Source organism: Podarcis pityusensis (assembly GCF_964106645.2).
Source record: "Podarcis pityusensis genome assembly, chromosome: 17".
Classification (NCBI taxonomy): domain Eukaryota; kingdom Metazoa; phylum Chordata; class Lepidosauria; order Squamata; family Lacertidae; genus Podarcis; species Podarcis pityusensis.
The window spans coordinates 38,474,338-38,502,200 of NC_138042.1; the positions used below are offsets into that span (position 1 = coordinate 38,474,338).

Consider the following 27,863-nt stretch of genomic DNA (forward strand, 5'->3'; position numbering starts at 1 on the left):
TAAAATACAAGGAAACCTTTATTTTCAACTTTTATCAAGATTTTTTTGTCTTTTTTCCAGCTGTTTCAGAGGACAAGTCCAGTCAGTTTTTGTATTAAAAGGATCTTGATGGAGGTAGCTGTGTCTGTCCTGACTTTTGCTTGCACTCGTCTTGGTAAACAAACTCAAAATAAAATTAAAATCAAGGAAGTGTGGGCCAAGGTGATGCGCGTCGCAGCCAGGTCTGTGTAACAGATGTGGCGCTGCAGCCTCCAGCAGTCACTATGTACAGAGTCCGTCCAATGTCCCCTTATCACACCCAAGCGCAATCCAAGTGCAACTGGCAGCTTATGGAGAATTGCACTTCTTCCTCTCTCCAGCCACATCCCCCATGCAGGGAGGACATCATCTGATCAGGAATGCCAGGCAGAGGGGGGGAAGGGGGTCAGAATTCAAACAAGGGTGTGTGTATGTCACTTCAGCTGAATCACTGGGTTGTCAGCACTGGGCAAGCGTTTCACTGCTGCTGAGCCACCTAGGGCAGAAAAAAGAGAGAGGAACAAGAGCTTCTTCAGTGCTGTGTATTTCCTGCAGAACCCACCCAACCTGGGGCAGTCGCCAAGGGCCCCCTCCCCCCGGTTCGTGGCCAGGGTTAGGGTGGAAAGGGAAAGGGAGCAGGTCCGGATGCTTACCTGCTGGGGCGGCGGTGGCGGAGGAGGCTCACTGCTACGGTTTGCCAAGCGGCTGAGGATGTTGCGCTCCGACATCTGGAGGCGCACAGCCACTGGAGGAATGCGGGCAATTGTGGCGGGCAGCCGCGTCACATCGGCCTTCATGTCGCTCAGCAACTCCTCCAGCTGCTTCAGCACTGGAAGAAAAAAGGAACTTCTAGACTTACCTGTGAATTTGGTCTCCGTAAGGGGAGGGGGGCAGCTAGTCTTTGGGGAAAGCCTCTCCTCTGGGGACAGGAAGGCAGGCTCCAATTTTGGATTCAAGGAGGCAGGACAAACCCCACCCCACCCCCACTACTCCCCAAACTGAGAAGGCACCTAGGCCCAGCTAGAAACTAGCTATATAACCAACGGCTGAAATGTGAAACAGTTCTCTACATCTATATGGAGAGAGCACGACATAAAGGGTGGCTCCAGTCATCTCAGAAGCATGTTGCATTTGGGAGTCTACAAGGTGGAATAGCACCGCAGAATGGACCTAGCTGCCCTCTTTTCCTTGAGGAGCACAGAAATTCACAGGGAAGTACAGAATTTCCTCTTCTCAACCTTGGGGTGGGGAGGAGAGGGCAGGTAGCATTAGGTTGCTAAAAAGAGAGGTACCTGTCTGGAAACTGGCAACTACTGTACCCTGTCACTTCCAGAGGGTTTGCAGCCACATATGGAAATCTATCACCCAAAGACCATCTCAACTTAGGCAAAATGCGTCTTAACAGTGTTTGGTAAAGTCAGGCAACGAAACCCATGTGGTAATCGTTCATCTTTCTTAAGAGGAGAGCTCTCCCTGAAGGAGAAATAGTACCCCTTTACAGAAGAAGCAAAAACAGTCTTGCAAACCTGCAAGTTGCTGAAGAGTTCACTAGGTTGAAACTTTCCAGTATGCCAAGGAAGCTGTAGGCACTTTCTTGCCCTAAGAAGTATTCTTGGTTGAGATAGGTAAGACCTCTACTGCTTAATGGACAGCGTGTTGTCTACAGAGTACTCAAAAGTCCTGCAGGCATCACATGTATTCCATGACGAACAAAGGTCTGTAGCAAAACCCTACCCACAGGAGTTAAGAGGTGTATGAAATTGGTCCCCGAGGGCTTGGGCAGATAGTGGAGATGTGATTTTGGACAGTAGTGGAGGAGTGTTACTAGCATGCTTGCAGAAGTCTGCCTACTGGGAGAGAATCTATGAGGATATTCACATTCCCTAGTGGAGAAGCAAAAGATCAATCTAATGAGATTTTCACGCAGCTGATTAAGAATCAACGTCTTTGTAGTGTTGAGATGGTCGTTGCCACACCTTGGGGATAATGCCAGAGAGATGGAGAACAGATAAGTAGGTCATCCTTCCACTTTAAGACCACTGGGATCCTGGTGAAGACCAAAGAGTTTGGCATAAAATTTGTTATTATTGGTTCCTGCAGCTGAAACGAAAGCACCTGCATGTCTGCTCTTAAGGATGTGAAGGTAGGCAAGGATGTCACTGAGCAGGGATACACGGCCTCAGACAAAGAAAGGAGCAGATGAAACTTGTCCAGGAACTGCTTGCCATGCTTTAGTATCCAGCATAGTCAGTGTGTTTCACCATTTTTCTACAGGACTATAAAAAAAGAAAACCATTTCCCCTTTCCGAGACAGAAACAGGTTTTTGGCCTTGGATTTCCAGCACTTTGGAAATCCAGTGATGTTTTGAAGGTACTATTGGATATATAGGAGATCCTCCCTAAAATCTGTGTCTCAGCATCTTGGTGAATCTTAAAGCATAGCTTCTGGAGATTAATTTCATTATCCATTGGTGATGGTTGTTCAGATGTCCATGAATTCCTTCAGGTGGCTTCCAACCATCAGGCTCTTGCAGAAAAAGGGGTGGGGCACAATAGATAGCCTAAGTTTGGACTTCCTTCCAGAGCTGCAACCCGTTTTGGATTTCTTTAGATCTGCTATTGTGCCCATTTTAAGACATAAAAATAACAACGTGGTTTGGAAGATCGATTTGTGCACTATGAAGCTTTACTTTCTACTAAAGACTGCCTCCAGAGGCCTTAGACTTTGAATTTACACCTTAGCAAGAGTTCTTCAAGGCAGCCCTTTTGGAGGCCATGAATCTGTTACCTAGTTATGTAAGGGTCCAAAGATGAATCACCAAGAGACACTTCCACTGAAGGCAGCATTTATCTCTCCAAGCCATCCTTATCTAGAATCACAGAGACTCTTGAAAAGGTGGTTCTATAATGAACTCCGTGCAAGATTATCTTAGCACCATAGCTGAGGAACCCCACATTTCTGACAGGGGAGATCCAGACTTGTGCTTCTGCTCATCTATCAATCTGCTTCAGAAGAGCACTGCCTTGGAAGCAAGATCATTGTAGGGGGGTCCAACCTGGGAAAGAGTCTACTCTTGTGGGATGTCTTCAGCAGCTGACAGAAGCTCTCTCCTTTCTGGCCATATAAATAGTGCCTATCCCCATGGGCAATAATAAAAGAATGACCTGGAGCAGATGTGCTCCCAAGATGTACTGCACCTTCTACCTCTTCAGGGAGTGGCACTTCTGCCCCTGGAGCAGGTATGAGAAAAATGAGTACTATCACTTCTACCATGGAATGAGGGATTCCTGCTCCTAAACACTCTCTCAAGAGTGCATTTCTTTTTAGTAAGAGGCAGAAGAAACACTTTGATCCACTGCATAAAGGTGTGTGTGTCGGGGGGGAATGGTCTCCCCTTTAATGGGGAGGAGGGAAGAAATCAGGACCCCCCCCCTCCTGACACACCTTCCCTCAAAAGGATGGCTGCCCCAGGCAATGGAAGCATCTTTCCCAGAGTGGGCTCTGCAGTAGGGGGCCTTCCTTGGGGGTTGTTACCTGGCCTTCCTGTATTTCCACAACTGTTTTTGTGCCCTTTTGTTGAAGGGAGGCTATACTGCCTCCCATTGCATCCTCTCCATCAGGTAATGGATGTGAAGGAGGGAGGCCTGTGCTGCAGCAATGTTCGGCTGCAATCATATGATGGCACCAGTCCAAACATGTTCTCATTGGCCAGGCCAAAACATTCCCCTTCAGAACCAGTGGGATCTGACCTATAAACCCTGACCCATCTTTTCTTCCTGCAGCAAAGTTAAGTCATCTTGCTTTTCGTTGCTTTGTGACTGCAAGACAACCAGGTTCTGCTGGAGCCTCCCCAAACCCAAAATCATTTGGGGATGTAAGGGAATTAAAGCCCCTCTTCCTCATTTTAAAATTGGAGTTTGCCTTCTGAACCTGGAGGAGGGTTTCCCCCGCAACACTAGCTGCCCTCCTCCCCTAGAAGAGAAAGAGAAGTTGCACATTTAGAAAGACACAAGCACTGGGAGGGGTGGAGGGAGGCGGGATGAGGTGGGGCGGGGGGAAGGGGCCAGTGGCACACAACAGAAGTCTGCCCTCACTCCATGTGATCTCCTGCCGACTCCTCACCTTTGTGAAGCACCGCGTTGGCTGGTTTGTTTCCAGCCATAGACTCCTTGGATAGATGCTGGTGGCTCTCAGCTAGGCACTCCACCTCAGCAAAACGGGTGTTCAGGGCCATGGAGGGATGGGATGGATCTTCTGACATGTTCAGGTAGGCAGCTCTCCTTAGCTGTTCTTCGATCACAAGTGCCTGCTCCAACAGCTGCAAAAGAATGAAAAAAACACAGGATCCTGAGTCCAACTCTTCAAACTGCTGCAAGGCTCTCTCCCAGAATAAGGGAGGCCTTTTCTCACTTGAGCCACGCAGCTTCCTCTGCAGGGTCTATGCCAATTGCTGACTCTTGTCTCGACATGCTTACGCACGGTACTAGAAAGATCAATAGTGTTGCCATAAGGAGAAATCTATCCATACTCTAAACTCCCTCAGAAATGGTGTACCACCACAAAGTTTATTGCAAGCCTATGAGGAATGGTTGCATAGCTTATGCAATCTTGTACTGCCACACAATTTATTCTTTAAACCAAAACAAAACCATGGGTTCAGTAGCTAATACTGCATGCAAAGAACCAACCCCTAGTGCCTATGCCAGCTATAGTACAGACTTGTACTGGTACAATTAGGTCAAGAAGATAAGAGCAGATTCACCCCTTTGACATCTGCAACAAAACCTGAAACAGAATACACAAGTTTGGAGAGACTTGTAGCTAAAGGCTAGCTGCAGAATTACCACTGTGCTACTGGGATCTATAGTTCAGTGTGTTGCTCCAGTTGTACCAGGTGCATATAGCATGAAGCCACTCAGCCTCTCAACAGGTATTTTGTTTGTTTGTTTAAGAAAGGTGCGATGGCAAACAGGCCTGCATATTTTAAAAAGCTTACTTATCTTGTGTAAAATATATATTGGTGTGAGTTTGTGGGAGAGACTGTCTCCATAAGAGCAGCTCAGGAGGATCTCCATTCAGTTTTGCTTCATGTTTAAATGCCATGACTTTCACAATGTTTAATTCAAATCCACAGAGATAATTCAGTATCTACAGAGTACTCTTTTCTTAATTAGAAAGCCTAGAGGAAAACACGCTACTTTGCTCATTGGAGAAAACTCAAGCCACCACTGATATATAGCATTTAATTCATAGCTTCTCACCTTAAACCTCCTGGCCAAAAATTTGTTCTTTATCTCCAGGAAGTTGCCCCTGTTCATTTCACCCTTGAAAGGCTCATTGAGGATGGCGTAACGAGGATCGTTCTGGATATCTTGCCAGCGAGCGTAACCGTGGCTGAAGTTGGCCAAGCTCAGAAAAAATAATTTTGGAAATGCACTGTTCCAGCAATTGGCATTGCTTTTAACACTCATCGAGTGTCTTAGTGGTGATATTATTATTTATTACATCTCTGAAGACCATAGGGCAGTGTACAATATAAAAACACAAAAATACATACCATACAAACAACCCCCCCTGGAGTTTATAGGGCCTGAGTCTTTAATTAGCCAAAGGCCTGGGAGAAGAGGAAGGTTTTTGCCTGATGCCTAAAGATATGTAACGAAGGTACCAAGCGAGCTTCCCTAGAGAGATTATTCCACAAGCAGGTGAAGCCACCACAGAAAAGGCCATTCTCGTATTGCTGCCCTCCAGACCTCTCTTGGAGGAGGCACACAAAGAGCCTCAGATAATAATCACAGGGGCTGGGTTATTTCATTTGGGGAGAGGCGGTTCTTGAGGCATTAAGATTCAGTATTGAGAAAGTGTTCTTTTTTAAATAGGAAGAAGTCCCCTAGATTTTTCAAAAGATGCAAGTCATGTACCAGGCTCCCATAGCCCCAGATTTACAAAGCAGGTGCTAATGCAATCACCCTCCTAGCTGCTCACCTCCTTAGGTCAGCTTTCTTCCTCCTACTGCTCCTCCTGCCAAACCACTGCTGCAAAATTTGCTGGAGCATAGCCTGCCTGCACCAGAGAGCAGTTCTCTGTTTGGATGAAGCTACTAGACAATGGCAAAGTGGAGCTTGCCAGACAGAGCAGGCAGATTGCCTTAATAGATGATGAGAATGACACAGGAACAGCAGCAATTGCAGCAGGGCTAAGCAGGAAACCTGAACATCCTTCAGAAGCCAAGTGGCAAACAGTACAGTATCCTAATGCAAGCAACTGAGTGCACATACATACGTTGGTATGTATTACTGCAACGTGCAGAATGCATTCATTCTGGGAGAGCCGGGTTCAGATATGTGAAAACCTGGGTTCAAATCCTGTTCAGTCAAACAACCACAGCATGCAAAATGTGGGGAGGTTGCTCCCATCTTAACCTACCGAGTAAAAATGTTGCAAGGCTAAAGTGAGGTAACTCAATGTACTGTGCTCCTTATCTTCTTGAAAGAAGGATGGAATATGAATAGTAAGCGGCAGATGCAGTGGACGAACGCAGGCAAAGCTGCAATGGCAGCTTAGGACCCACTGAAGCCCTTTGCATGGGGCCACACTCAAAGTCTAGGGCTGGGCTAATCCTGAAGATGCTGGAGAAAGGATACTTTATGATTCCTGCCAGGAGCCAGTAGTCGTGGCGCCGGTGCCAGATCTCATAGGTCTTCTTGGTAACGGTAGCTGCCCGCTCTTCATTTTGCCACAGGGAGTGCAACTCTGCAAGAGGAAACAATGTCAGAAAATTATTTTCTCGTAACCGAGTGAGACCTCGCTTCCCCACAGTCCACAGCTGCACCCTCGGCCTGCCAGTACCAGTGAAGCCTCCGTCTGCAATGTTGAACATGAACCGCTGCTTCATGGCTTTCTTGTGCCGGTCTTCAGAAGGCTCTTTAAGTGTCTCCCCGTTCTGCAGCATCACGACATCCTTCTTGTCGTCTTCTTTCTTTTCCTCTGTTTAGGGGGGGGGAAAGAACTTGCTGGTTAGTCCCCGGATCTCCGCAGCGACAGTATGCACAGCCAAGGCGATACCAGCCATGCCTAGAATGCTCACCCTTCTCCTCAAGGTTAATTGTTGGAGGCTCAGGGTTTGACTCCGCAGGCGTCTTCTCTTCCACCTTCTCTATGTCAGCTGCAGGAGAGGAAGGTTTTAAGAATTGAATGCATCCATCCTGATTTAAGCAGTGGCTAATTCAGTCCCAACCAGGTTAATCTTGGTAGCCCTGTGAACTCTCCTTGACATCAACACCAGAGAGCCCCCCATGCTCTGGAATGCCATATGTCTTGCACATGCATCTATGAATTAACAGCCATACCTTTGCTTTCCGTTTCCATTGGCTCCTCTTTCACTTCTACTTCTTCTGGTTTCTTCTCTTCGGTTTCCACAGCATTCACAGGGGATTTAGCCTCCTGTGCGGGGGTCTCTGTTGCAGGAGGAGCCTGCTGAGTGGGCAAGAGAAAGAAAGAAAGAGGGGTGAGAATCTTACTCAGTGGAGTGTAAGAAAATATACCAACCCCTGTGGTCAGGTTCCACAGCACATTCAGCCACAAGAACAAACGACTCTCTCCCAGCCATGGACACTGTTCACTGCTTTACAAAGTTTTGCATTTTTAAAAACAAAGCATTTATCTTTCAAAATAGATGTCTCTCTTCAGAATCCTGAAGTAGGGGCGGAGGAGTAACTGATTAAAAGCCACATTTCCCTCCCTGTCTCCCAAAGACAATATGGCCAAGGAATAACAGCACTTGAAAGCTGAAGAACCTCAGTCATCAGCAGAGTATGCCAAAGATCAGAAGAAGAAATGCATTTATTTAGCAGCAACATGAAGAAAACCCTTGAAGCTCACCTCAGCCGGGGCTTCATTCTCAGCAGTGGAAGCAGCAGCAACAGTGGGACTAGTCTCCTTCTCAGGTTCTGTGGGCTCCCCTTGATCCTTGGTAGTGACCCCCTCTTCTGCTTTCACTACCTCCTCTATAAATCAGTAGGGGAGAAAGCAGAAGCAGCTTTCAGCACACACCACTTGGGACTCAGAAAGTCTTTGTACTCTGATCCCCTGGAATGGCCCTCCTCCCATGCAGACAATCCACATGTCCTCTTGCGCCTTTGAGGGCTAGGCTTAGCTCCAGGAAGCCCTCCTAAATTAAGAGTTGGTTTGATCTACGTCCACCCCAAGTCCTCTGTCACAACTGGAAAGAGGAGCAGCATTGAAGGCTGGACGGGGCTCTTTTAACAAAAACACAAACGCAGGGCTCTCACCAGGTGGAGGAACAGGGGCAGGGGTATTAGGCTGTGTGTCTCCTGGCGTAGAGGGAGTTGGGGTCTTGGGGGAAGGTGAGCTGGGCTGCAAAAGCTTCTTGTTCTCCTCTATCTCTGCTAGCTCTGGCATACTCCAGCGTCCATTCACATGCTCAAACTCTTGCACCTAATGGGATGGGGACATGGAAAACACATTTTAGTCGTTCCAAGTCAAAACCAATGAAGTGCATCAGTGTCCTTCTGAACTCCGAAAATAGAAACTGGGAGGCAAAAGGGATCACCGATTAGTCCATCCAATGCATATAAGAGGCTAGGTGCCATCTAGAGGTCTCTAAAAATTTTGTTTTAATATCCACCTTCTTGCGTATGAGAGACATGACCCCTATTCGTGTGAGGACGTGCTGTCGGGACAGGCCCTCGCGTGGGACACCATCAGCAAACGTTTCTGCACCGTCCGCTCCTGGCTCACACAAGTGGCGCATGAAGAGAGAGACGTAGGCCCTGAAGGAGGGAAGGGAGCATTAAAAAGACTGGTAGCCTCATGACAGCATAAACCCTCGATGCAAGTAATTCCCCAGCAAGACTCACAAGTAAAGTGTGTGCAAGTTCTCGACCAGCAATCTCCCTTATTCCACTCAAACTAGCTTGGTTTCCAGAGACTGTCAAATTCCATCATTCCCCAGACCAGACATGGCTAAGCAAAGTTTGTTCCCCTAATTCCACTCTTTCTTGGGCATTGAAAGTTATGCCTCCTCCAACCAGCACGCCAGACTCACTTAAACTCCTTTTCTGACTTCCCACGGAGGTCCCGCACCAGCCACTGGGTAGTAAAGGCATCCTGAGGTGGCATCCCGTAGCGCATGATGGCATTGAGGAAGGCCTTCCGCTGGCGAGCATTGAAGCCCAGAACCTGAACAGGAGAAAGAGAGGGAAAAAGCTTAAATGCAGCAGCAGCAGCAGCAGCAGCAGCCCCCCCCCCCCCCAAGCATAGAGGCTCAAGTCTTCCACAAAGGATCTGATTTTGTTAATTTGGAAGATTTCTATGCCAAACCCTCAGTATAAAACTCTCAGAATTTTGGGAGTATAAAACTCTTAAGAATTACCTCAATGTTGCCTCCTACACGAGCAAGGAGTGGGGGTAGGGGCTTGTCTTTGTCATTCCTCAGGCCTTTCCGACTAGGCCGGCGAGCAGCTGGCAAGACAGAAAAAGGGAGAAGTAGCAGTTTAAGACAGTATATTGAATCAGATGGAGTTTGATATGCAAGGAAAAGCATAGCAATCATATAAAGAGCTTTCAATCTGTTTCGCTTATTCAATTTATACCTGGCCTTTGCTCCAAGGAGCTCAAGGCAGGATGTTTCTCAATGAACCCTAACAATTATTAAATCCCAGCAGCCCTCTAAAGTTTGTGAGGCTGAGAGGTCACAATTGGTCAAAGGTCACCCAGAGAGCTTCATGGCCGAGTGGGTGGTCTCTCTAGTTCTGCCCTGACACTCTACCCCACTCTAGCTCAGAGCATCTCCTTATTGCGCTTTCCCAGAATCAAGGAGTCCAAATGCACAACACCTCAACATACCTTCCGACCTCTCATCAAAATCTTCATCACCTTCCTCAGAGGCTACAGAGTAATCAGACTGATTATCTGACTGGTCATCCTGCCAATCTGGAAAAAGAACAGAATGCCCAAAGTAAGTTGCCTGGGAAAAACCCAACCATTGTTTTTATAAAGCCGCTTCCTCCTATCTCACGCACGCACAACTACCTCGGTCTTCCTGCGAGCCATCGTTGTAGTTGACCTGCTTGCGGATGCGTTTGCCCTTGCCCAGATTCCTGGCCAGGTCTTCCTGCTGCTGCTCATAATGGTGACGAAGCAGCTTTTCCCAATAGTCTGGATCCACAGACTCCTCTTGTTTGATAATCTCCCGTTCAACCTCCTCTTCCTCCTAACATAGGAAAATTAGAAAAATGAAGAGGCAATCCTCAGCATACTTACTCAGAAATCCCAATGCCTTCAAGTAATGCTTTCACCTTCCTAGTAAGGAGGTTTAGGATTGAAGCTTCAAACCCATGCTTGCTCCAGAATTCCATCCTCTAGCCACCAGCAGTGAATACCTTTGCACCAAGAATCCAATGAATCAGAAAGCAGGTGGTCAATTCTCACTTACCCCCATTTCCTCTTCACGCACCACATACTGGGCCACCTTGAAGGAGCTCAGGTACTCATTCATGCCCTGAAGCTCAGCATCCTCCGTCTCATCCTGGTTCCGGTCCAGTAGGCGTTCAATTGCCTTATCGTCATAATGGATGACACTGCCATCCTCGTTTTCCTTGATATCACCTGGAGGAGGGGGGGAGGGCAGTCTTGCTGTAATCAAGGAGTTGTTGGGATAGCTGAAAGGGGACAGAGCAAAAGCTCTAACTAAAGGAAAGTTAATCACTTCACTCACATTGTGTCACATTACGTAGATTCTTGCCACTTTCAGTGGCTTCGTCTTTGAACAGCTCTTCAGTACCAAACTTGAGGATGTCATCCAGTTCCTGTTTAGACATAGAACCAGTCTTGGAGCCTAAACCTGGCCTCACAACCAAATGGGTCAACATCATTTTCTTCTTGGCCACTTGTGTGATCCGTTCTTCCACAGAAGCTCGTGTGACAAAGCGATATATCATCACCTTCCTGTTTTGTCCAATTCTGTGAGCACGGCTGAAGGCCTGAGAGAAAAAGGTACTCTTTCAGTCTTCATTCATTAAACTCCCCCCTTTTGCTGTCTTTGGGTCCTTCCATTTCCTTGCCTTCCTAAAGCAGTCCTATCCCATTGCCCACTGCCACATTAGTATGCCTTCCAAGCCATTTCAAACCACAGCTTAGCATTACAAGAATGATCCTAGGCAAGTTTTGGGCTTTCACACCTCCTGTAGAATAGCAGGAGTCTGAAAGGTTTTACTTTCACTTTATACTAAACGCAGATGGTATCGCCATCCAACCCCCTTGTAACTTTTTCTTCTTTTTAATGGGGACCAATAGTGTGCTTTTACTTCAGAATACTTTCAAAAAAGCTCAGGATTCTATTCATCACATAAGGTTTCCCAGTTGACTCTTTTAACAGCATTAAAGTCAATCCCAAGCTATATACAGCATATTCTGCTCAGCTTTCCCGCTTCCTAGCCTTTGTATAACTTCAGTTCCTTCTGATTCCTCCCTGTTCTTTAGCCATATCCAAAAAATATCCCCTTGCATTCTTTTTATCCCTTATTTGAACCTGGATAGCTCAGTTGGTTAGAGCGTTGAAAACGCTGAGATTGCAGGTTCAATCCCCATATGGGACAGTTGCATATTCCTACATTGCAGAGAGTTGGACTAGATGATCCTCAGGGTCCCTTCCAACTCTACAATTCTATGAAACACCAAGTCCTGTCACACTCCTGGGCAATAACCATGGAACGTACCAGAATACATCCCTTGATTTACCTTCAACTTGGGTGTTCTGGAAGGAGAAGGCCATGTTTACAATCAAGAGCAGGTGGCCTTGCTGCTGACAAACTGCGGTAACTCTTAAGTATGGTTAGTTGAAACAAACCAGTTTCAAATCAGTTTATGAACTAGCTGTTTTCGCTAGCATAGCTGAGATTAACCACAGTAAGCTATAGTTACTCTAAAATGCAAGTGGCTGCTTCCAGATTCCTCCTCACTGTTGCAGTGGGGGGGGGGAGATTTTTATTTTGCTGCTCAAACTCACCTGAATATCATTGTGTGGATTCCAGTCAGAGTCATAGATTATCACTGTGTCAGCAGTGGCGAGGTTGATGCCAAGCCCCCCAGCTCTGGTGGAAAGCAGAAAACAGAACTGTGGAGCACCAGGAGCTAGAGATAAATGAGACGAGATACTGTCAGATATCATATACTTGGATCATCCAGACCTTCATTTTCACCATTCTCCAAATAGAGCAGGGATACTATAAAGCGTAATCACAAAGAATCCTGTGTCACCTTAAAGGTTAATCTATTTGTTATGGTGTAAGCTTTCATGGACTACAGTCCGCTTTATCAGGTGGTGGTGGACTGTAGTCCATGAACGCTTATATGCTAACAAATGTGTTAGCCTGTTACAGCAAAGAGGTCTTGTGACAGCTCAAAGAGTAACACAGCTGCCCTGCTAGTAGTTGTAAAGGGTGAATTGACATTTTTAGCAAAGTATGAAAGGGGAACCTTGGTTCCTGCCAAGGCTAACTGTGCCTGCCATTATGTAAAAAGGTAAAGGTACCCCTGCCCGTACGGGCCAGTCGTGTCCGACTCTAGGGTTGTGCGCTCATCTCACTTAAGAGGCCGGGAGCCAGCGCTGTCCGCAGACACTTCCGGGTCACGTGGCCAGCGTGACGAAGCTGTTCTGGTGAGCCAGCACCAGCACAGCACACGGAAACACCCTTTACATTCCCGCTCTAAAGCATTACCTATTTATCTACTTGCACTTAGGGGTGCTTTCGAACTGCTAGGTGGGCAGGAGCTGGGACCGAAAGACGGGAGCTCACCTCGCCGCGGGGATTCGAACCGCCGATCATACGATCGGCAAGTCCTAGGCACTGAGGTTTTACCCACAGCGCCACCCGCGTCCCATTATGTACTCTGTCTCATAACATACCGTTGAAGCGATCAATGGCTTCCTGACGCATATTTCCTGTGATCCCACCATCAATTCTCTCATACTTGTATCCTTCGTGTTCCAAGAAGTCTTCCAACAGATCCAACATTTTAGTCATCTTTAGGGGGGGAAAGACAAAGAAAAGAGTTGGAGTAAAAATGCACAAAATGCAATCAGCTAACCCATCACCATCTGGAAAATTTTCCCCAATACACAATAGCTCTTGGTTACCTGAGAGAAGATCAGCACCCTGTGACCTCCCTCCTTGAGGTTCTTCAACATCTTCTGGAGCAGAAGCAGCTTCCCAGAGGCCCGGATTAGGGCACTACCATCATACATGCCGTTGGGCATCTTTGGTGCTTCCTGCATGAAAAATTGAAAAGGGGGGTGAAGAAGGGAGGGAAAGTATTCTTCAAATTGTTGGTCCTGGCCATTAATGATTCACAAGTGTCAAACAGCTTAGCTTACCCTGTAGGGACTCCAGCAGTCTTATCATGTATTCCTTCCACTTCATTTTTCTTACCTATGTCTCTCTAGCAATTCTCCCTATTTTTTTGCAGCTGCCCTATTATTTCCATACAAAAGGCAGCATAGCAAGAAACAGATGGCCTATTACTTAATAAATTTCCTGCTCTGTGCCAATTCTCATTCTTTTGAGATGATCATCAAGTTATAAACTTCCCTCCAATTACTACATTCAAAAGCTAATGATGTGGCAACTGCTGCTCACAACCATGCCCTCAAATGATAGTTGTGCTTCATAAAACCAATACCATATGACAATATTTAAGATCAGGATGAAGGTTTAAGCAGGAAAGGGAGATAAAACAACAGGGCCATTCCCCAGTGCTTAGACAATTAAGAGCGAAGTGTATAGAGCACTTGAAAGGGACATTCTGGGAGACAGAACCTACCATGGCAGCTACAGGAAAGAGATAGGGATGATTGCAACATTTCTTCAGATCCATAACCACATTGAGTAGAGAAACTTGGTTGCCACCACCCCGGGCATTCAGTGCTTCAAAGTTCCTTGTCAGGATATATTTGTAGTACTTTCTGTAAAAATATGAATATTCACATTGCTGATTACTTATTTCTTAGGTCTGCTGCAAACACTTCGCTTCTACCTCAGAACTATCTGTTGAAGCACAGGTCCCCTCCCATTCTCCCACCTTGTACTCAGAAGCAGTCAGTACAAGTCTACTTTATGCAGCTGATCAGCATGAGAGACAAACCAAGAACAGGAAAGTGAGCATATTAGAATTCCAGCACCCTGAAGCATAGGCTAAACCATGCTAATGTCAAGATACTCAGCTAAAGGAGTAAAGGACTATCCTCCCACACTCACTTCTGCATAGGACTTAATTCCACTCTGACAATAAGCTCTGTCTTAGAAGGCATGTTCTTGAAGACATCGGCCTTGAGGCGCCTCAGCATGTGTGGGCCCAGCATATCGTGAAGTTTTTTGATCTGATCCTCCTTGGCAATGTCTGCAAACTCTTCCAGGAAGCCTTCTAGGTTGCTATGAGGGAAGTCAGAAAGACAGTCAGGAGAAATTAAAAAGCCACAACAAGAAACATGGGAACAGCAACCCAACAGGGAAGCTGTGCTTGAGTGCACACTGCAGGACTTACTGAAATCTTTCTGGCGTCAAGAAATTAAGCAGGTGAAAAAGCTCCTCCAAATTGTTCTGCAGGGGTGTCCCTGTGAGTAGCAGCTTGTGCTGAAGAGAGTAGCCATTCAACACCCGGAAAAACTGAAGGAAGTGTGAAGGGCACAGCAAGAAAAGGAAAGATAGAAAGTCAACCAAATTCACAACACATTTCCAAACATACAGAGATCTGCACAGAAGGAGACTAGACACCGATCGTGTAATCTCTAAGCAAGTTCTCAGCTTTTGTAAAACTACAATAACCTATCAACAATTAAAGGACTATGCAGGCCAGCCTGAGGAGCATCAGACTGTTCCAATACAACACAGAAAATAACAAATATGAGACTAACATGAAGTTTTAAAAAAAACAAAAACAAAACAAGCATGTTCAAATAAGGCACTGTTCATCCCTCTTTTAAAACAAGAACAATCCTTAATCATAGTGCACAAAATTAGGAGCTGCTTCACAGCAAACACAAAAGCAGTTCTTGAGGGTTAATAGCTTCCTCATACAGGGGTGCACACACCTATATACATACAGTGTAAAAATGCTGCTTGTGTCAAGTCTTCTGAAAAGTTTGTTAACATTGAGAGAGCAGTGTCTAATCTTGGCAAGCCCCTCTAATCAGTCATAAAACATGGGAGAAGGAATAAAGAGTTTACAGATCCAAGATAAATTTCTCCCTACCTTTGACTGGTTATTCTTCAGTCTGTGCGCTTCATCCACTACAAGGCAGGCCCAGTCAATGGAGCCTAGAATGGCCATATCAATAGTGATCAACTCATAAGAAGTGAGCAATACATGGAATTTCACAGATGCCTCTTTCTGCAAGGATCAGAAGTTGCACATTAGGGAAACAAATAGCAGGAAAGGTATAACGACAGGCCAGACCCACACTCACAAAAACCTAGCTTTCCATCATTTGAGATTACTTGGCATTCAATGCTTCACTCAGGAACCTGCAACATTACAAAGTTCTCAAGAGAGGCACTAACTCCGATTAGTTTGCTGTAATACCTTCATCTTGAAGGCCTTCTTTCCCCCACGAATAGCATTATCTTCAAAGGAAAATTCATTTTCACGGATAATGGCCCGGCTGTCTTTGTCCCCCACGTAAGTCACCACATACATGTCTGGGGCCCACATCTCAAATTCTCTCTCCCAGTTGATGATGGTGGACAATGGAGCGCTCACCAAGAAAGGTCCTTTAGAGTGTCCCTATAATCAGATAAATCTGATGTTAAGACACCAGGAAACAGACTTCTGGAATAAAGATATATATGTGCGCATGTCAAGTTCTTCTGGAACCTCACCTCTTTGTAAAGAGAATACAGAAACACAGCTGTCTGGACAGTCTTTCCCAGACCCATTTCATCTGCCAGAATGGTGTCTGTGCCCTGAGCCCACGAGAAACGCAGCCAGTTCAGACCCTCAAGCTGATAAGGATGCAGGGTTCCTCCAGTCACATCCAAGTAATCAGGCTGTCTATCATACTTCACGGTTGGCTTCAGAGATGGAGAAAAGCAATTGAAAATGTTCAGTTTCTGCTACTGCTGCTATTAGAGAAAGCTGAGTCTTGCCCAGTTGGATAACATGTACTATCTCAGCCTAGGGCTCAACACTAAGTTTTAAACTGACTGCATGGCACATGTTTAAAATTTTTTAAAAAACAACAACACCTTATCTAAGCAGGGATCTACGTGCTCAATGTATGTATAAACATTAAAACAGGCCATTTGCACACCAGCTTTGTGCAGCTTTAAAGCTACATACCTCATACACACATAGCGTTTCATGCGGAGGTGCAAAGCATATTAAGACCACATCAAAGGTAACCTATATTTTATTTAAACCTCTACTAGTGAAAATTGTTTGGGAAGAACAGGATATGGGCAAAGCAGGCAAGAACTAAGGGAGGAACACAATGCAAAAAGGAAGCTTGTTGCTTCCTTTGAAAAGTCAAGAGTAATTTCCTCAGGCAGGAATGGTGTGAGTTCTGTATAGCATAGGACTGCTGTACGTCCTGGTTTTCCCAGACATATCCGGGATCCCGCTCCTGAAAATGGGTGTGCAGGGGGAATTTTCAGAACTCGGCAAAATTTCTTTCTGAGTGCAGGGCTGGCTCACGCCAGCTGCCTCCCTCCCCAGTGCCCTCCAACAATGCACCCTCTCTCTCCCTCCCTTCCATCCAGTCTCTCTCTCTCTGCGTCTGATGGAGATGTGCCCCGATGGTGGTTGGTGAGTGTCCAGGTTTTTGCTCTTTGGAATATGGAGACTCTAGTATAGCACCTAGTGGACTTCTGATACTACACAAAAAAATTAGTAGCCGCAGAGGATGGTAGCTCAGTAGACAAGATTCTTTGCTCTGGTGAGTATTACTTTATCTTTGTACAGCAGTATATTCCTCTTTACAGAATGTTGGTGAACTAGATTGTGCGCCTGCATTTATCCCTCTTCCACCCATGGCAAAAAAAGGCAAACTGCTCCACCTCACTGTCTTCGGCCTGAGCTACTCTTGGGGTGCCAACTTGAATAAAATAATCGATCACAAGACACAGCACACACTATTTGAGTGGCACTGTCATCAACTTGGGAGGGGGGGGCTCAAATATTGTATTTGGGGAGGGGCGAAGAGACCTCATTCCCTAGCAGTTGGCTCCTAGGCTTCTGCAACTTAACACCATCAAAACTGGTCCAGGACAAAGATTCCACAGAATGCATAAAAATTACAAAGGATTGCTTTGGTGATCAAAAGCATTATAGATACGTAGTTTTCGCTCCAGCTACAGAACATAATGTCTCCGCCCTTGAACATACAAACTGCAGGACCATCATGTCCTTTCCCCTTCTTGCGTCTCCCTCCCACACCCCTCAAAGCCATTAACTCACATCCACTGTTGGTGTTTCTGGGGGCCTCTCTAATTTCCGCAACTTCACTTTCTTTATCTTTTTGCCAGGTCTTCCTTCTTCACCCCTCATCAATTCCCTGTGCAAGAAAAGAGGCACACAGGTTGTATAGACTCTGTACTTCCAACACAGCAGATGCAAAGAAGAAGAAACTCTTCCAGATGAAGCACCCCAGGGCTGAGTAGAGTATCCTTCTCCTTTCAGAGAGAAAGCTACAAAGATCTTAGGATAACTATGCTTCAATTCACATTACCAACTCAGCTGGGCTTTTCTCTCATCTGACCCATTTATCAAAGAATGAAATCCATGCTCACCTGTGGTTCCAGTATGCCGCCTTGTAGATATCGTAATCCTGTACCTCTGCCTCCTCATTCTCCCAAGAAGCCTGGTCATATGGTAGATCCCTCCATTTGATAAGGTAGTGAACATTCCCCTTCTTATCAATGCTAAAGGAAAGAGAGATTAAATGAATATCACAGTCTATGTAAAGTAGTAAAGGATGAAAACTGCATATATTGTTCCTGTCCCCCCCCCCCCCAAATACAGTTAATGAAGGGAACCAGAGGAGGCACAGAAAAGGAGGCTGAATTGTGTGTTTGAATTTCTTGGTTCTTACTGATTTTATCTTGGTTGGTGTTGCTGCTTTTATATTATTCTTTACATGTTTGTGTGAGTGTGGAAAGACAATATATAAGGTAAGGTGTGTCTTTACATTCATTTGGCTAGAGACAAATGGAATTATTTCTCCTTTTTGAGTGTTTCAGGACCTTTTAGAGTCACTTTCAACTCAGGAATGTTCAATCATTCATGTTTCAGAGACTGAGACAATCTCAACCTCTTTCCTCACCTGTGGTTGAGAATCCGATGGATCATCATCCATTCTGGCTTGATTCCATAACGGTAAAAACGCTCCTCCATCTCTGCAAACTTTGGGTCCTTGTTCTTACGTTTACGGCTCTTCTCTTCTTCTCCCATAAAATCTCCTGCAGGAGGTTCATCCATATCATTTTTACGCTGGTAATTGCGAAACAGGACCTGGCAATGCAGCTCCAGCTGAGGTACAAACAGATGCAGTTACACACCATCCTGACGCGGGGTTAGCCAATTTCTTTTGCTCTGCTTCTAGTAAAGATGCCTTTTGCTTACCTGTAGTTCAGACACCCAAGAACAATGCCAGTAGGACATGCCCTGCCACTTGACAAAGAACTGTCGCTCGGGTCTTCCCTCCAGGGGCTTCGGAGAAGGTGCATTTGGGTCTGCATCAGCGGGTCGTGGCACCGGCGTGGCTGGTGGGGGCTGTCCCCACTTCCAAGTCAAGATCTTCTGCACCTTACCCTTCAAAGATGGACACTGGAGAAGATGGACCATGGGATTAGAAATCAGTCCCCACCACAGCTTTTGAACAGCATTGTATCCAATCTGCTTCATATTTAGAATCATAGAGTCATCATAGAGTTGTAAGGGACCACAAGGGTCATCTAGTTTCCCCAGACATATGCAGTGCAGGAATACTTTGCCCAACATGGGGCTTGAACCCATGACTGTGACAATAAGAGTCTCCTGTCCTACTGACTGAACTACAAAGGTTCCAATTATTTTCTTTATAAATTGTAGATTGGCTGCAAGATGGGAAATGCAGGTGGATTGCACCAGGCGTGGGAATACAACCTAGACATAACAGATGAAGATGCCTGGGCTAAAAGACACATGAGGCTTCCTATAAAGAACATTTTGGCCAGAGTCCAGGAGGCAATGCTGAAGGTAGTGTTTTGCTGGTACTGAACTCTACAGTTCTATGATTCTGTAAGAGAAAGACCCTCATACATTTATGGAGGGAGTATGACAAGCTTACTGGATTTTATGTTGTTTCTAATATTTATGGGTCAACCATTGAACCCAGACCCTGGACCTATCACAAGATGCTAATCTAGACTCTCCCTTTACACACAAGGACCTAACTTTGTTTTTAAATACTTGGCAAAAACGGATTCCTATTGCAGAAGATGAACATAGTGCTAGCTCACTTTTTAACCACAAAAAATTAATCTGCCTGGAGAGTAGGATCCAAAAATGTACTCAAATGCTTTTCAGAGCAGGATTTCAGCGTGAGCTATCTTGATTCAAATGCTATCTCACTCAGGGGACTCCCACAAACTCAGCTTGTATTTCCCATTTGTGGAAGAGCACAGGAACTCACAGTACAACGCGGGCAAAGCCATTCTCCGTTCGGAATCTCTGGCAAAGGTGGATTCAAACAGTGGATGTGGTAAGAAGAAGGACAGGCATCGCAGCAGAGCAGCTCTCCTCCATCTTTGCAGACACGGCAGAACTCCATGTGGTGATCATCCTCCTCCTCTGCATCTCCCACAGCATCCTCCATGGTCTCTTCACCCTCAGAATTATCTTCTTTAGCCTCCCATTGGATACCCTCTTTCTCCTATAGGGGAGGGAATCTGTTAGACCAAGATGCTTGAAGTCCCTCAAGCTGTCTTCCTAACCCTGCATTCCCAGGCCTCTAGCTGCGTCATAGAACCCAAAACTCACACAGTGCGGGCAACTCCACTTGCCCTCTGGCGCTTTCTCCATATCTGGATCCAGACAAACCATGTGATAGGCACGAGGGCAAGTGTCACACAGGATGATCTCTCCCCCCTGTTGGCACACCTCACAGTAGTCTTGGTGGTCCGTTTCGTAGCCATCAACAGTTGCAGCAGAATCCTCTTCTCCTAGCAGAGCAAGGTAGTGGAGAAAGCTTTTAAACAATTAAGCAAGCAGCAGGTTCAAGCAACAAGGAGGATACTCCAATCTCATGCCACAGAGCAGTATCTAGATAGCAAAAAATTATTATTTAGAGAGCACAGCCTGGATATCACTATTGTATCCCAAGGGTCAGAGCAGGAAAATGGCTATGGGTGTACCATAAAAAGACGTAACACAAACTTTAAGTTTTCCTCACAGCGTGTCTTGTCCCGTCGGAAATCCCTCAATCTTTTAAGTCTGCAGAGTTTGACTTCTTCCCTAGGTACGCAATAGCAAATATTTTATACCAATGGTCCCCAACCACCCTCCAGACACTTGCAATCATGAAATCCCTGCCCCTGAGCACACACTTTCCACACAGCTCCCGTATGAGCCAAGCAGAGCTCAGTACCTTTCTTTTTCCTCTTTCCTGCTTTTAGTTTCTTGCGGCTGCGGCTGCTGCGACTGGTAGAGCCATCTGACACAGAGTAGCTGTTGATGCTTGCATCATCAAAGTCTGACTCAACATCCAGGTCGTCATCCTCACTCTGGAGGTACAAAAATAAATAAATACTGTAAAGGAATATGAAAACTTGACTTTGTGACCCAGTGCTATTGAGGCTGCCCCACACAAACCCACACCCCCATATCCTGCAAGAGACAATGTGGCTAAGAGAAAATTCCCACCCTCTTACCAGAAAAAGAAAAACTCACAGATGATCTTTTACGCTTGGAGCCAAATCCTCCCAGCTTGATTTTCAAGGGTGCCACCTTCTTGGTTTTGGGTTTTTTGATCTCAGGAACACGAGGACTAGCCTTGGGTTTTTTTCGGGCATTGGGACCTAGGAAACAGACCATCATCACCCCATTATTAAATGGTACCTAGATCCCAGCTGAGCTGTGCTTTAAAGGGAAATGTAAAATCTTGTGAGAGATTTCCAGAAGTGAATTAATGGGTGCCCTGCAGTACAGTTGATCAAAGTTGCTAGAAGAAGGTACAGAGCTTATGAACCCCTACCTCCCCCCCACTCATCATCACAACAGTGCCCATATGATCACCTCACCTTTGCCTTCCTTGGTCTTAGCCTTCCGAAGCGGGACTTCAACTGGGGGCTGAGGAACAACTGTATCCACGTTAGCCACCATGCTCTCCACCACAGCCACAGCAGCAGCTGCCGCAGCTGCCACAGAGGCCCCAGAGCTCCCTTTAAAGGGGTTGTTTGTGCTAAACTCTCTCCACTTGGCCCCAAGCACCATCATCATTTTTGAGACAGCAATTTTGGGATTCTTAGCAGCAATAAGTGGCCTACATGGGGGAAGAAAAAGAAAAGAGCACTGCTGGATGGTCTGGACTTTGGGAAGCTCAAACTTTACAACCTATTCTTAAGACTGTTAGCCCCTCCCATCGCCCCTGAAGCCAACTAACACATGGGAGAAGAACATTTTCTAGTATTCCTAGAAAAGCTAGGTATGTTCCTAAGTCCCCAACTCTGCCACAAACCGAAGATTTTTGAGGCTAATTACTTAGGCTCTCCATTTATGTCTTCCATCCTTCTATGGGTAATAGTTAACATGCAAAGCTATACATGCCTATTCAGAAGTAAGCCATTTTGAATCCAGTGAGGGTTAGGATTGCAGCCTAACCCATTTCCTACAGTAATCCAACAATTCTGTAACACCAAGTGCCCAAGCCTGGAACACTGTGATAATTTATATAGCATTTTCGATATAAAAACATTCATGGAAATTCACATAAGTTATCTCAATAATTCTTACAACTGCCTTGTAAGCCAAGTAGTATTATCCCCTGCTTTAGATGAGGCGTCAAGGCAAAGAAAAAGTAGCATGCCTATTTGCCATTCAACAAAAAACTAAACCAGACTTACAGATAATACACTTCAATATCTCATCGTCTGCTAGATTATTAAGTCTTTCTTGCCCTGCATTCCCAAGATATGAAAAGACTGAACGACGCACCTGACAAATTGGCTAAAAGCCTTGTAATTGGTAAGAGTGCGATAATCCTCCTCTGTGAAAACATGATCAATATCCTCCATGCCCCAATCCTCTAGAAGCTGGGCAGAAGACTTAGGTTCCTGGAGAAAGGGACAGGGAAAAGTTGCTAGTTAAAAAGATACTAGTTTCAACAAGGAGACACTTTCCTGCCATGAGCAGGAAGCTTGTCAAAGAAAGGCAGGATCAGCAGGAAATTATAGAGGACTGGGCCAAAAGGAAGACGAACCCAAGACACACACACCTACCCTACAAAAGGAGGACAGGGAATTCCCTTAGACCCCCAAGAAGGAAAACATCACCCTCTTTTAGCAGCACCTTGTGTTGTGCCCACCCTTCCCTCCCAAACCTAAAGTACAAAAACAAGTAAGATAAGCAGGGGTAACCACTTTAGCAGCAGTGGAATTATGTGTTCATGTGATTTAATGAGCCATTCTGGATCTTCTCACCTTGGAGTCATCATCTTCATCCTCCTCTTCTTCCTCCTCCTTGCGCTTGGCTTTGCTCTTCTTTTCCTTCTTAGCCCCAAGTTTCTTCTTCTTCTTCTTCCCAGGGGTATAGTCACTTCCCTCACTGTCGGAGCGCAGCAGCACCTCCTCCTCCTCCTCCACAAATTCATTTCCTTCACCAGAACTGTCTCCAAGCTGGAGGGGGAGGGAAGAATTAAAGCACATAAATCAGCACCCAAAAAATGTTCTTTCTAAAGGGAAGCAAGACTGTAATATAATCAACATGCAGACCCATCTGTACATTAAGCTGCTTTTCTCTCCCTCATCCCCAAGTCCTACTCTATTTCTTACCTCTTTTTTCTGGCGCTTACTAAGCTTGGGCACTTTAGGTTCCTTCAGCTTCTTGGGTTTCTTCTTCTTCTTGATTTTTGGCAGTTCTGCCTCTGATAACAGCTCTTCCTCTGGCTCTTCTTCCGGCTCTGAGGGAAATTATGAAGGCAGCAGGGGTAACTAATCATTTTCCAATGCCTAGGTACTTCTTCACAATCCCATTGACACAGACTACAACTCCACTTGTACTTAGTCCATTGTTGCTTTGCCACACTCCCAAGTTAGACCATATGCAATAGGGTCACTCCTCACCTTCTTTTTTTTTTTTTTAACTGGGCCCATTTCTACCCCCATTGTCTTTCCCATGGGTGTGATTCCAGTGTTCCAACCTCCTGCTATTGCACTGAAGTAACTGCAGACTGGAGTACTAGTCCAAAACTGGCGTTAACAGATTAAAGAGAACAAGGCATCTCTGATCTCCTCCCAAAAATCATATACAGGGAGGCTTCATTGAAAGAAATTGGAAGCTCTTCCTATACCAGCTTTCTCCTGTATCCTCACAAACCTAATGCAACTCAAAGAGAGGGAGGGGGTCCTTTGCCCAGGGGCATTCAACCCATCTTAGGTCTCACCTAGTGAATGAGGATGGTGCCACCTGCTTCAAGATTTTTCCAATGCACCAACAAAGACTAAGTGTCTTCATGCATCTCCCTCTACCTCTTGCTTAGTGAAGTTATTCCATATGGAAGACATTTGTTTAGTCCAGCACCAGAGCAAAATACAGACTAGGAACAGTACTGGCTTTTAATGCAACTGAATAGCAAAGCACTACCCCCTTCATCCCTTAGCATGTTGTTTCAAATGAAAAATCTGAATCTGCAAGCAAGAACTTCTGAAGATACACCTGCTAGATAATGATCAGGGTACAACAAACATTCTCTCCCACTTTCCTCAAAATCCCCCTGAAGAAACCTTCATAGCTAACAGCAAACTCAACAGGATGCTGCTTCAACTCTCCCATCCTACCTAGACTGAAATGGAGGTTCTGAGTACTAACAATCACCAGGTGCTAACTCAGGTGCCAGCCCTCTCACAACTCACAAATCACCTCCTCGCTATGCAAATGCAAGCTTTAACTCATTCCCTCTCCCCCTCTCATGTGGGTGCACGCGCATGCATGCACAAGCACGAGCATGCGTACACACACACACAGAAACATGTCACTCCTTAACCCGACAGACCACACTCCCATCTGTTCTCCAACCCCCAACAGCCCAGAGGGGCACAGCCAGCCGGCAGCTTCCTTTGTGACAAGATCCACAGTAACCAGCCATTCTCCCTCCCCTCCCCCCTCAGCAGCCACCCCCGCCCATTACACGCAGCCAGAGTCACAAGCTCTCCCTCCAAGGGAAAATGGCCTCCTAACCACAGGCACTGGGCAGGATGGGGGAAGCTACAGGTCACAGCAGTTGCTGCAACCAAAGGACAAGGAGCAGAGGGGAAACGGCACAGGGTGGAGCCCTGCTTTCCCAAACCAGCAAATGTATCCTGTGCCAGAAGTATTTTCCTTCAGCAAGACTTTCTCATGTTTCTCCCTCCCCATGCACTTCAGGCAGCCTCCACTCCTCAAGCATCATCTGCACCTCTTCTCTAGGCCTTCTAGCATCCAGCAATGGTAAAAGAGAGCTGACTCCTTCTTTGGCCTGTGAGCTCAAAAACACACAATCCATGTCTGCCCCCCTGAACTCCCAGCTGGGCCAAGCGCTAAAAGCACCTCAGAGCCCAGGAGACTTTCACCCTGTTCCTAGGGATATTCTTGCACTCAACCCAAATCCACTCCGTACAACTGAGCTCAACTACAATTCTTCTGAAAGGTACCAAGGCCAAAAGACACACAGCAAAATGCACTGCTCCCATGTCCCTGCCACATGGTGCAGGCCACATTCAACCCAAAATGCAGGTGAGCAGCTGTGAAGTTAAGCTCCACAGGGTGTGGCTAGGGAGGAAAGTGGGTCATGCAACAGCCCAGGGCACAGATCATTTTGGACACAAGACATAGTTGAGCTCTCAAGTGGGCAAGAGAAAGAAAGCCTTCCACTTCGTATTTCCCTTCAAAGCAGCTTGAAATGTGCATAAGAACCTGTCATCCACCCTCACTTCAGTCAATCCACTTGAAAGGTTCCCCCCTCCCCCACAAGCCCTCCCCACAATGAAGTCCATCACACCTTTAGGAAAAGGGACGCAATAACAAGGAATGAGATACTTTCTATCACACACACAGAAGTTCCTAGTAAACAGAACTTTCATCTTTTCGCAGCCACCATTCATGTTCATTCAAAAGCAAAGCTAGCATGACAAGCTACGCATTCAGAGTATTCAGAATGATTGAGCGGGATCTACAGGAAGCCCTCTCCAGGCAGCAGGAGGAGGACTCAGCAGGAAGCCATGGAAAGAGGCAACCAAATGAGACATCTAAGACATTAGCAGCTATAGCAGTCAATGATTAATCTTGCAGCCCCGGTGAAAAGAAGTTCAGAACAAATTTTTTTAAATTTCCCTCAGCCTCCGATCCAAACTATCAAGTTCTCCCATCGTGTCTGTAGCAGAGTTATCAGAAACACAGGGCAAGATGCCCCCCCCCTTCCCCCTGCCAAAACCCATTAAGTAAGGGCATGGATTAAGCAGGAAGAACGTGACCTTGTCATTACTGGTCTAAAGCATGCAAAACAGGAGAAAACTCTTTTTGTTCCTTAGTTCACGAAAAAGCCACCATAGCACCCCCAAAATGAAGGAGTCAACGCTCTTCTGCTAGCTGATATGTGTACCTTGGTGTTGATGGATGCTGTTGTTCAGAAGGATCTCCATCTCCTCCTCGTCGCTGCCCGCAGAGCATGGCGATGGGGATCCTATACCCGACGCCATGTCCTCTGTTTCGGAGGACAATCCGAGGGCTCAAGAAGCTTCTGCTATCTCGGCGCCTCCTTGCTGCTAAGGCCAGCAACGGGCTATAGGGAGAGAGAAGTAAAGAAAGCTTAAAAGTCACAGCCTTTTTATAAGAAACAGCCAAAAACCAGCCTCTGGATCTCTGGAGAAAGGTGGCAGCGGCAGGGAGGGCCAGACAACTAGGTAGCAGCTTGGTCCAAGCCCTCATCTCAGAAGGCCTTCAGGCCAACGCCAAATTAATCCGAGTCACCGTCTCATTATTATGAGGATCTTGACAGGCACCACCGACTTGGGGTTTCCCAGTTTGGTTCCACCTGTATTTTGGACAGACAAAACCTGGGGGTGGGAAACAAAAGCCTGGAGCAACCCACCTCCCATGGGTCAAGAAATGCCTCTTGGTGGCGCCTCTGTGGTCAAAGCTACCATAATTCAAAGCCACCACCACCACCCAGAGAGTTTGTTTCAGCTCCTGGACAAAAAAAAAGAAGGGGAAAAAACGCCCACTCACTAGAAGACGCGCAATGGAAATGCTATAAGAAATGAGGGGCTGATTTTTAATTTATTTTTTACAAAGCCCACTCATTCTTCTCTGGCCGAGAATGGACGTCCTGGCGTCCCTTGATGGGCAGTTGGGATTGAAAAAAATAAAATAAAAAGCTCAACTCCCCGTTTTCCTTCTGACATAAACAGGTTAAGGAAATTAAAGTTCTGGACCAGGCTGTAAAACAAAAAGGCGGCTTCGAAGGAAGCTGAGAAACTTGTCGGACCCGTCCCACTCCTCCTAGCTATGGGAAAGAGGGGGGAGAGGGAAAGACCCAAACTGGGGGGGGGACGGGGGGGGGAAATAAAATAAAATAAAAGACCCAAACCAGAACATTTCTTTCGGGACTGGCTGAGAAGAGCAGTTATTGAAGGTTGAGGTTTGGGGGGGGGGGGCGCTATGGCAAGGAAGGTCGAGGTTTGGGACGGGGGGGGGGGTTTCCTCTTGCCACGGGTTGGGGGGAAACTGAAGAGATAATATCCCCACATACAAGGCACCCCCCTAACACGTGTCGGGGGGGGCTAATATTCTCCAGCCCGCCCCCAAGAAGAAAGACGAGGGCACCCCACCCCCTTCTTCCCCCCCACCGTGAGAGGCTGTGGGGAGTTGTGTGGGGGGGGGAGGAGAGAAAGGGGGCGTTTGGCGAGGGGGGGTCGCTCCGCTTCCCTCAGGCGGCGGCGGGTCGCCCGGGTTGCAGGGCGGCGGTGCAGCCGGGAAACCCGGCGGCTCTCCTGCCTCGTCGTCCCCCCCCCAATATCTAGGGCGCTTTCCCCTCCTTCTCCCCCCCCCCACAAAAAGCCCCCCCCCGCCCCCTCTCTGGGCTTCTGCCCCTCTCCCGCCCTCACCCGACTCCGGGCGCCCCGGCTTCTTATTTCTCGACGCCGCTGAAGGGAAAATGGCTCCGGCTCCAGCGCCGCCTCTTAAAGGGGAAAAAAAAAGCCCCGGCCAAGCCCCTCCCCTCCTCAGCGCTCCCGCCTCCATCCCATAATAATCCCGCTCCCTTGCCCGGCTCCCCCCCCCCCACCACGGCCGCCACCACACGGCGCCTTGGCGACGGGTCCCACCCCCGTCACCTCAGTAACACACACACACACACACACACACACAGGCCACCCCTCGACCGAGCCATCCCATAATACTCCCCTGTCCACAAAACTCGGGAGCCCAGCCCTGCATCCCATAATAATCGCCCTCCCCCACCCCCACCACCAAAGCATCCCATAATAGTCCTTGCGGGGCACCGTCCAGTAATCCACTCCCCCCACCACACACACACCATGCGGAAACATCCCATAATACTCGCCCTTACTCATACATACCACAGTAGCCACCCTTCCCC

The 27,863-nt window shown here is 46.8% G+C and overlaps 1 protein-coding gene across 4 annotated transcripts; it reads right to left on the bottom strand.

Annotated features, from left to right (window-relative positions):
- Positions 1-27,515, bottom strand: CHD4 (chromodomain helicase DNA binding protein 4). Of its 4 annotated transcripts, none has more exons than XM_080987376.1 (40): positions 27,370-27,515; positions 25,866-26,045; positions 23,062-23,189; positions 22,711-22,905; positions 22,226-22,344; positions 21,313-21,554; positions 20,963-21,090; positions 20,661-20,796; positions 20,174-20,235; positions 19,707-19,946; positions 18,656-18,859; positions 18,357-18,562; positions 17,824-17,955; positions 17,492-17,588; positions 15,916-16,107; positions 15,620-15,820; positions 15,290-15,427; positions 14,582-14,703; positions 14,296-14,469; positions 13,862-14,003; positions 13,179-13,310; positions 12,948-13,065; positions 12,048-12,172; positions 10,758-11,022; positions 10,476-10,648; positions 10,070-10,253; positions 9,887-9,973; positions 9,414-9,502; positions 9,087-9,220; positions 8,667-8,811; positions 8,311-8,476; positions 7,901-8,025; positions 7,369-7,495; positions 7,107-7,184; positions 6,869-7,006; positions 6,664-6,772; positions 5,281-5,413; positions 4,142-4,337; positions 672-847; positions 1-514 (listed from the first exon to the last, which is right to left on the bottom strand). In XM_080987376.1, exons 2-40 carry the CDS (start codon positions 25,960-25,962, stop codon positions 497-499), a joined length of 5,673 nt encoding a protein of 1,890 aa, XP_080843502.1. In that variant the 5' UTR covers positions 25,963-26,045; positions 27,370-27,515; the 3' UTR covers positions 1-496. The 4 variants fall into 4 exon arrangements, with proteins under 4 accessions (XP_080843502.1, XP_080843500.1, XP_080843501.1 ...); XM_080987374.1 differs by having other exon boundaries at positions 10,073-10,253; positions 20,054-20,235; XM_080987375.1 differs by having other exon boundaries at positions 7,369-7,492; positions 20,054-20,235.
- Between the last annotated feature and the right edge of the window lie 348 nt (positions 27,516-27,863).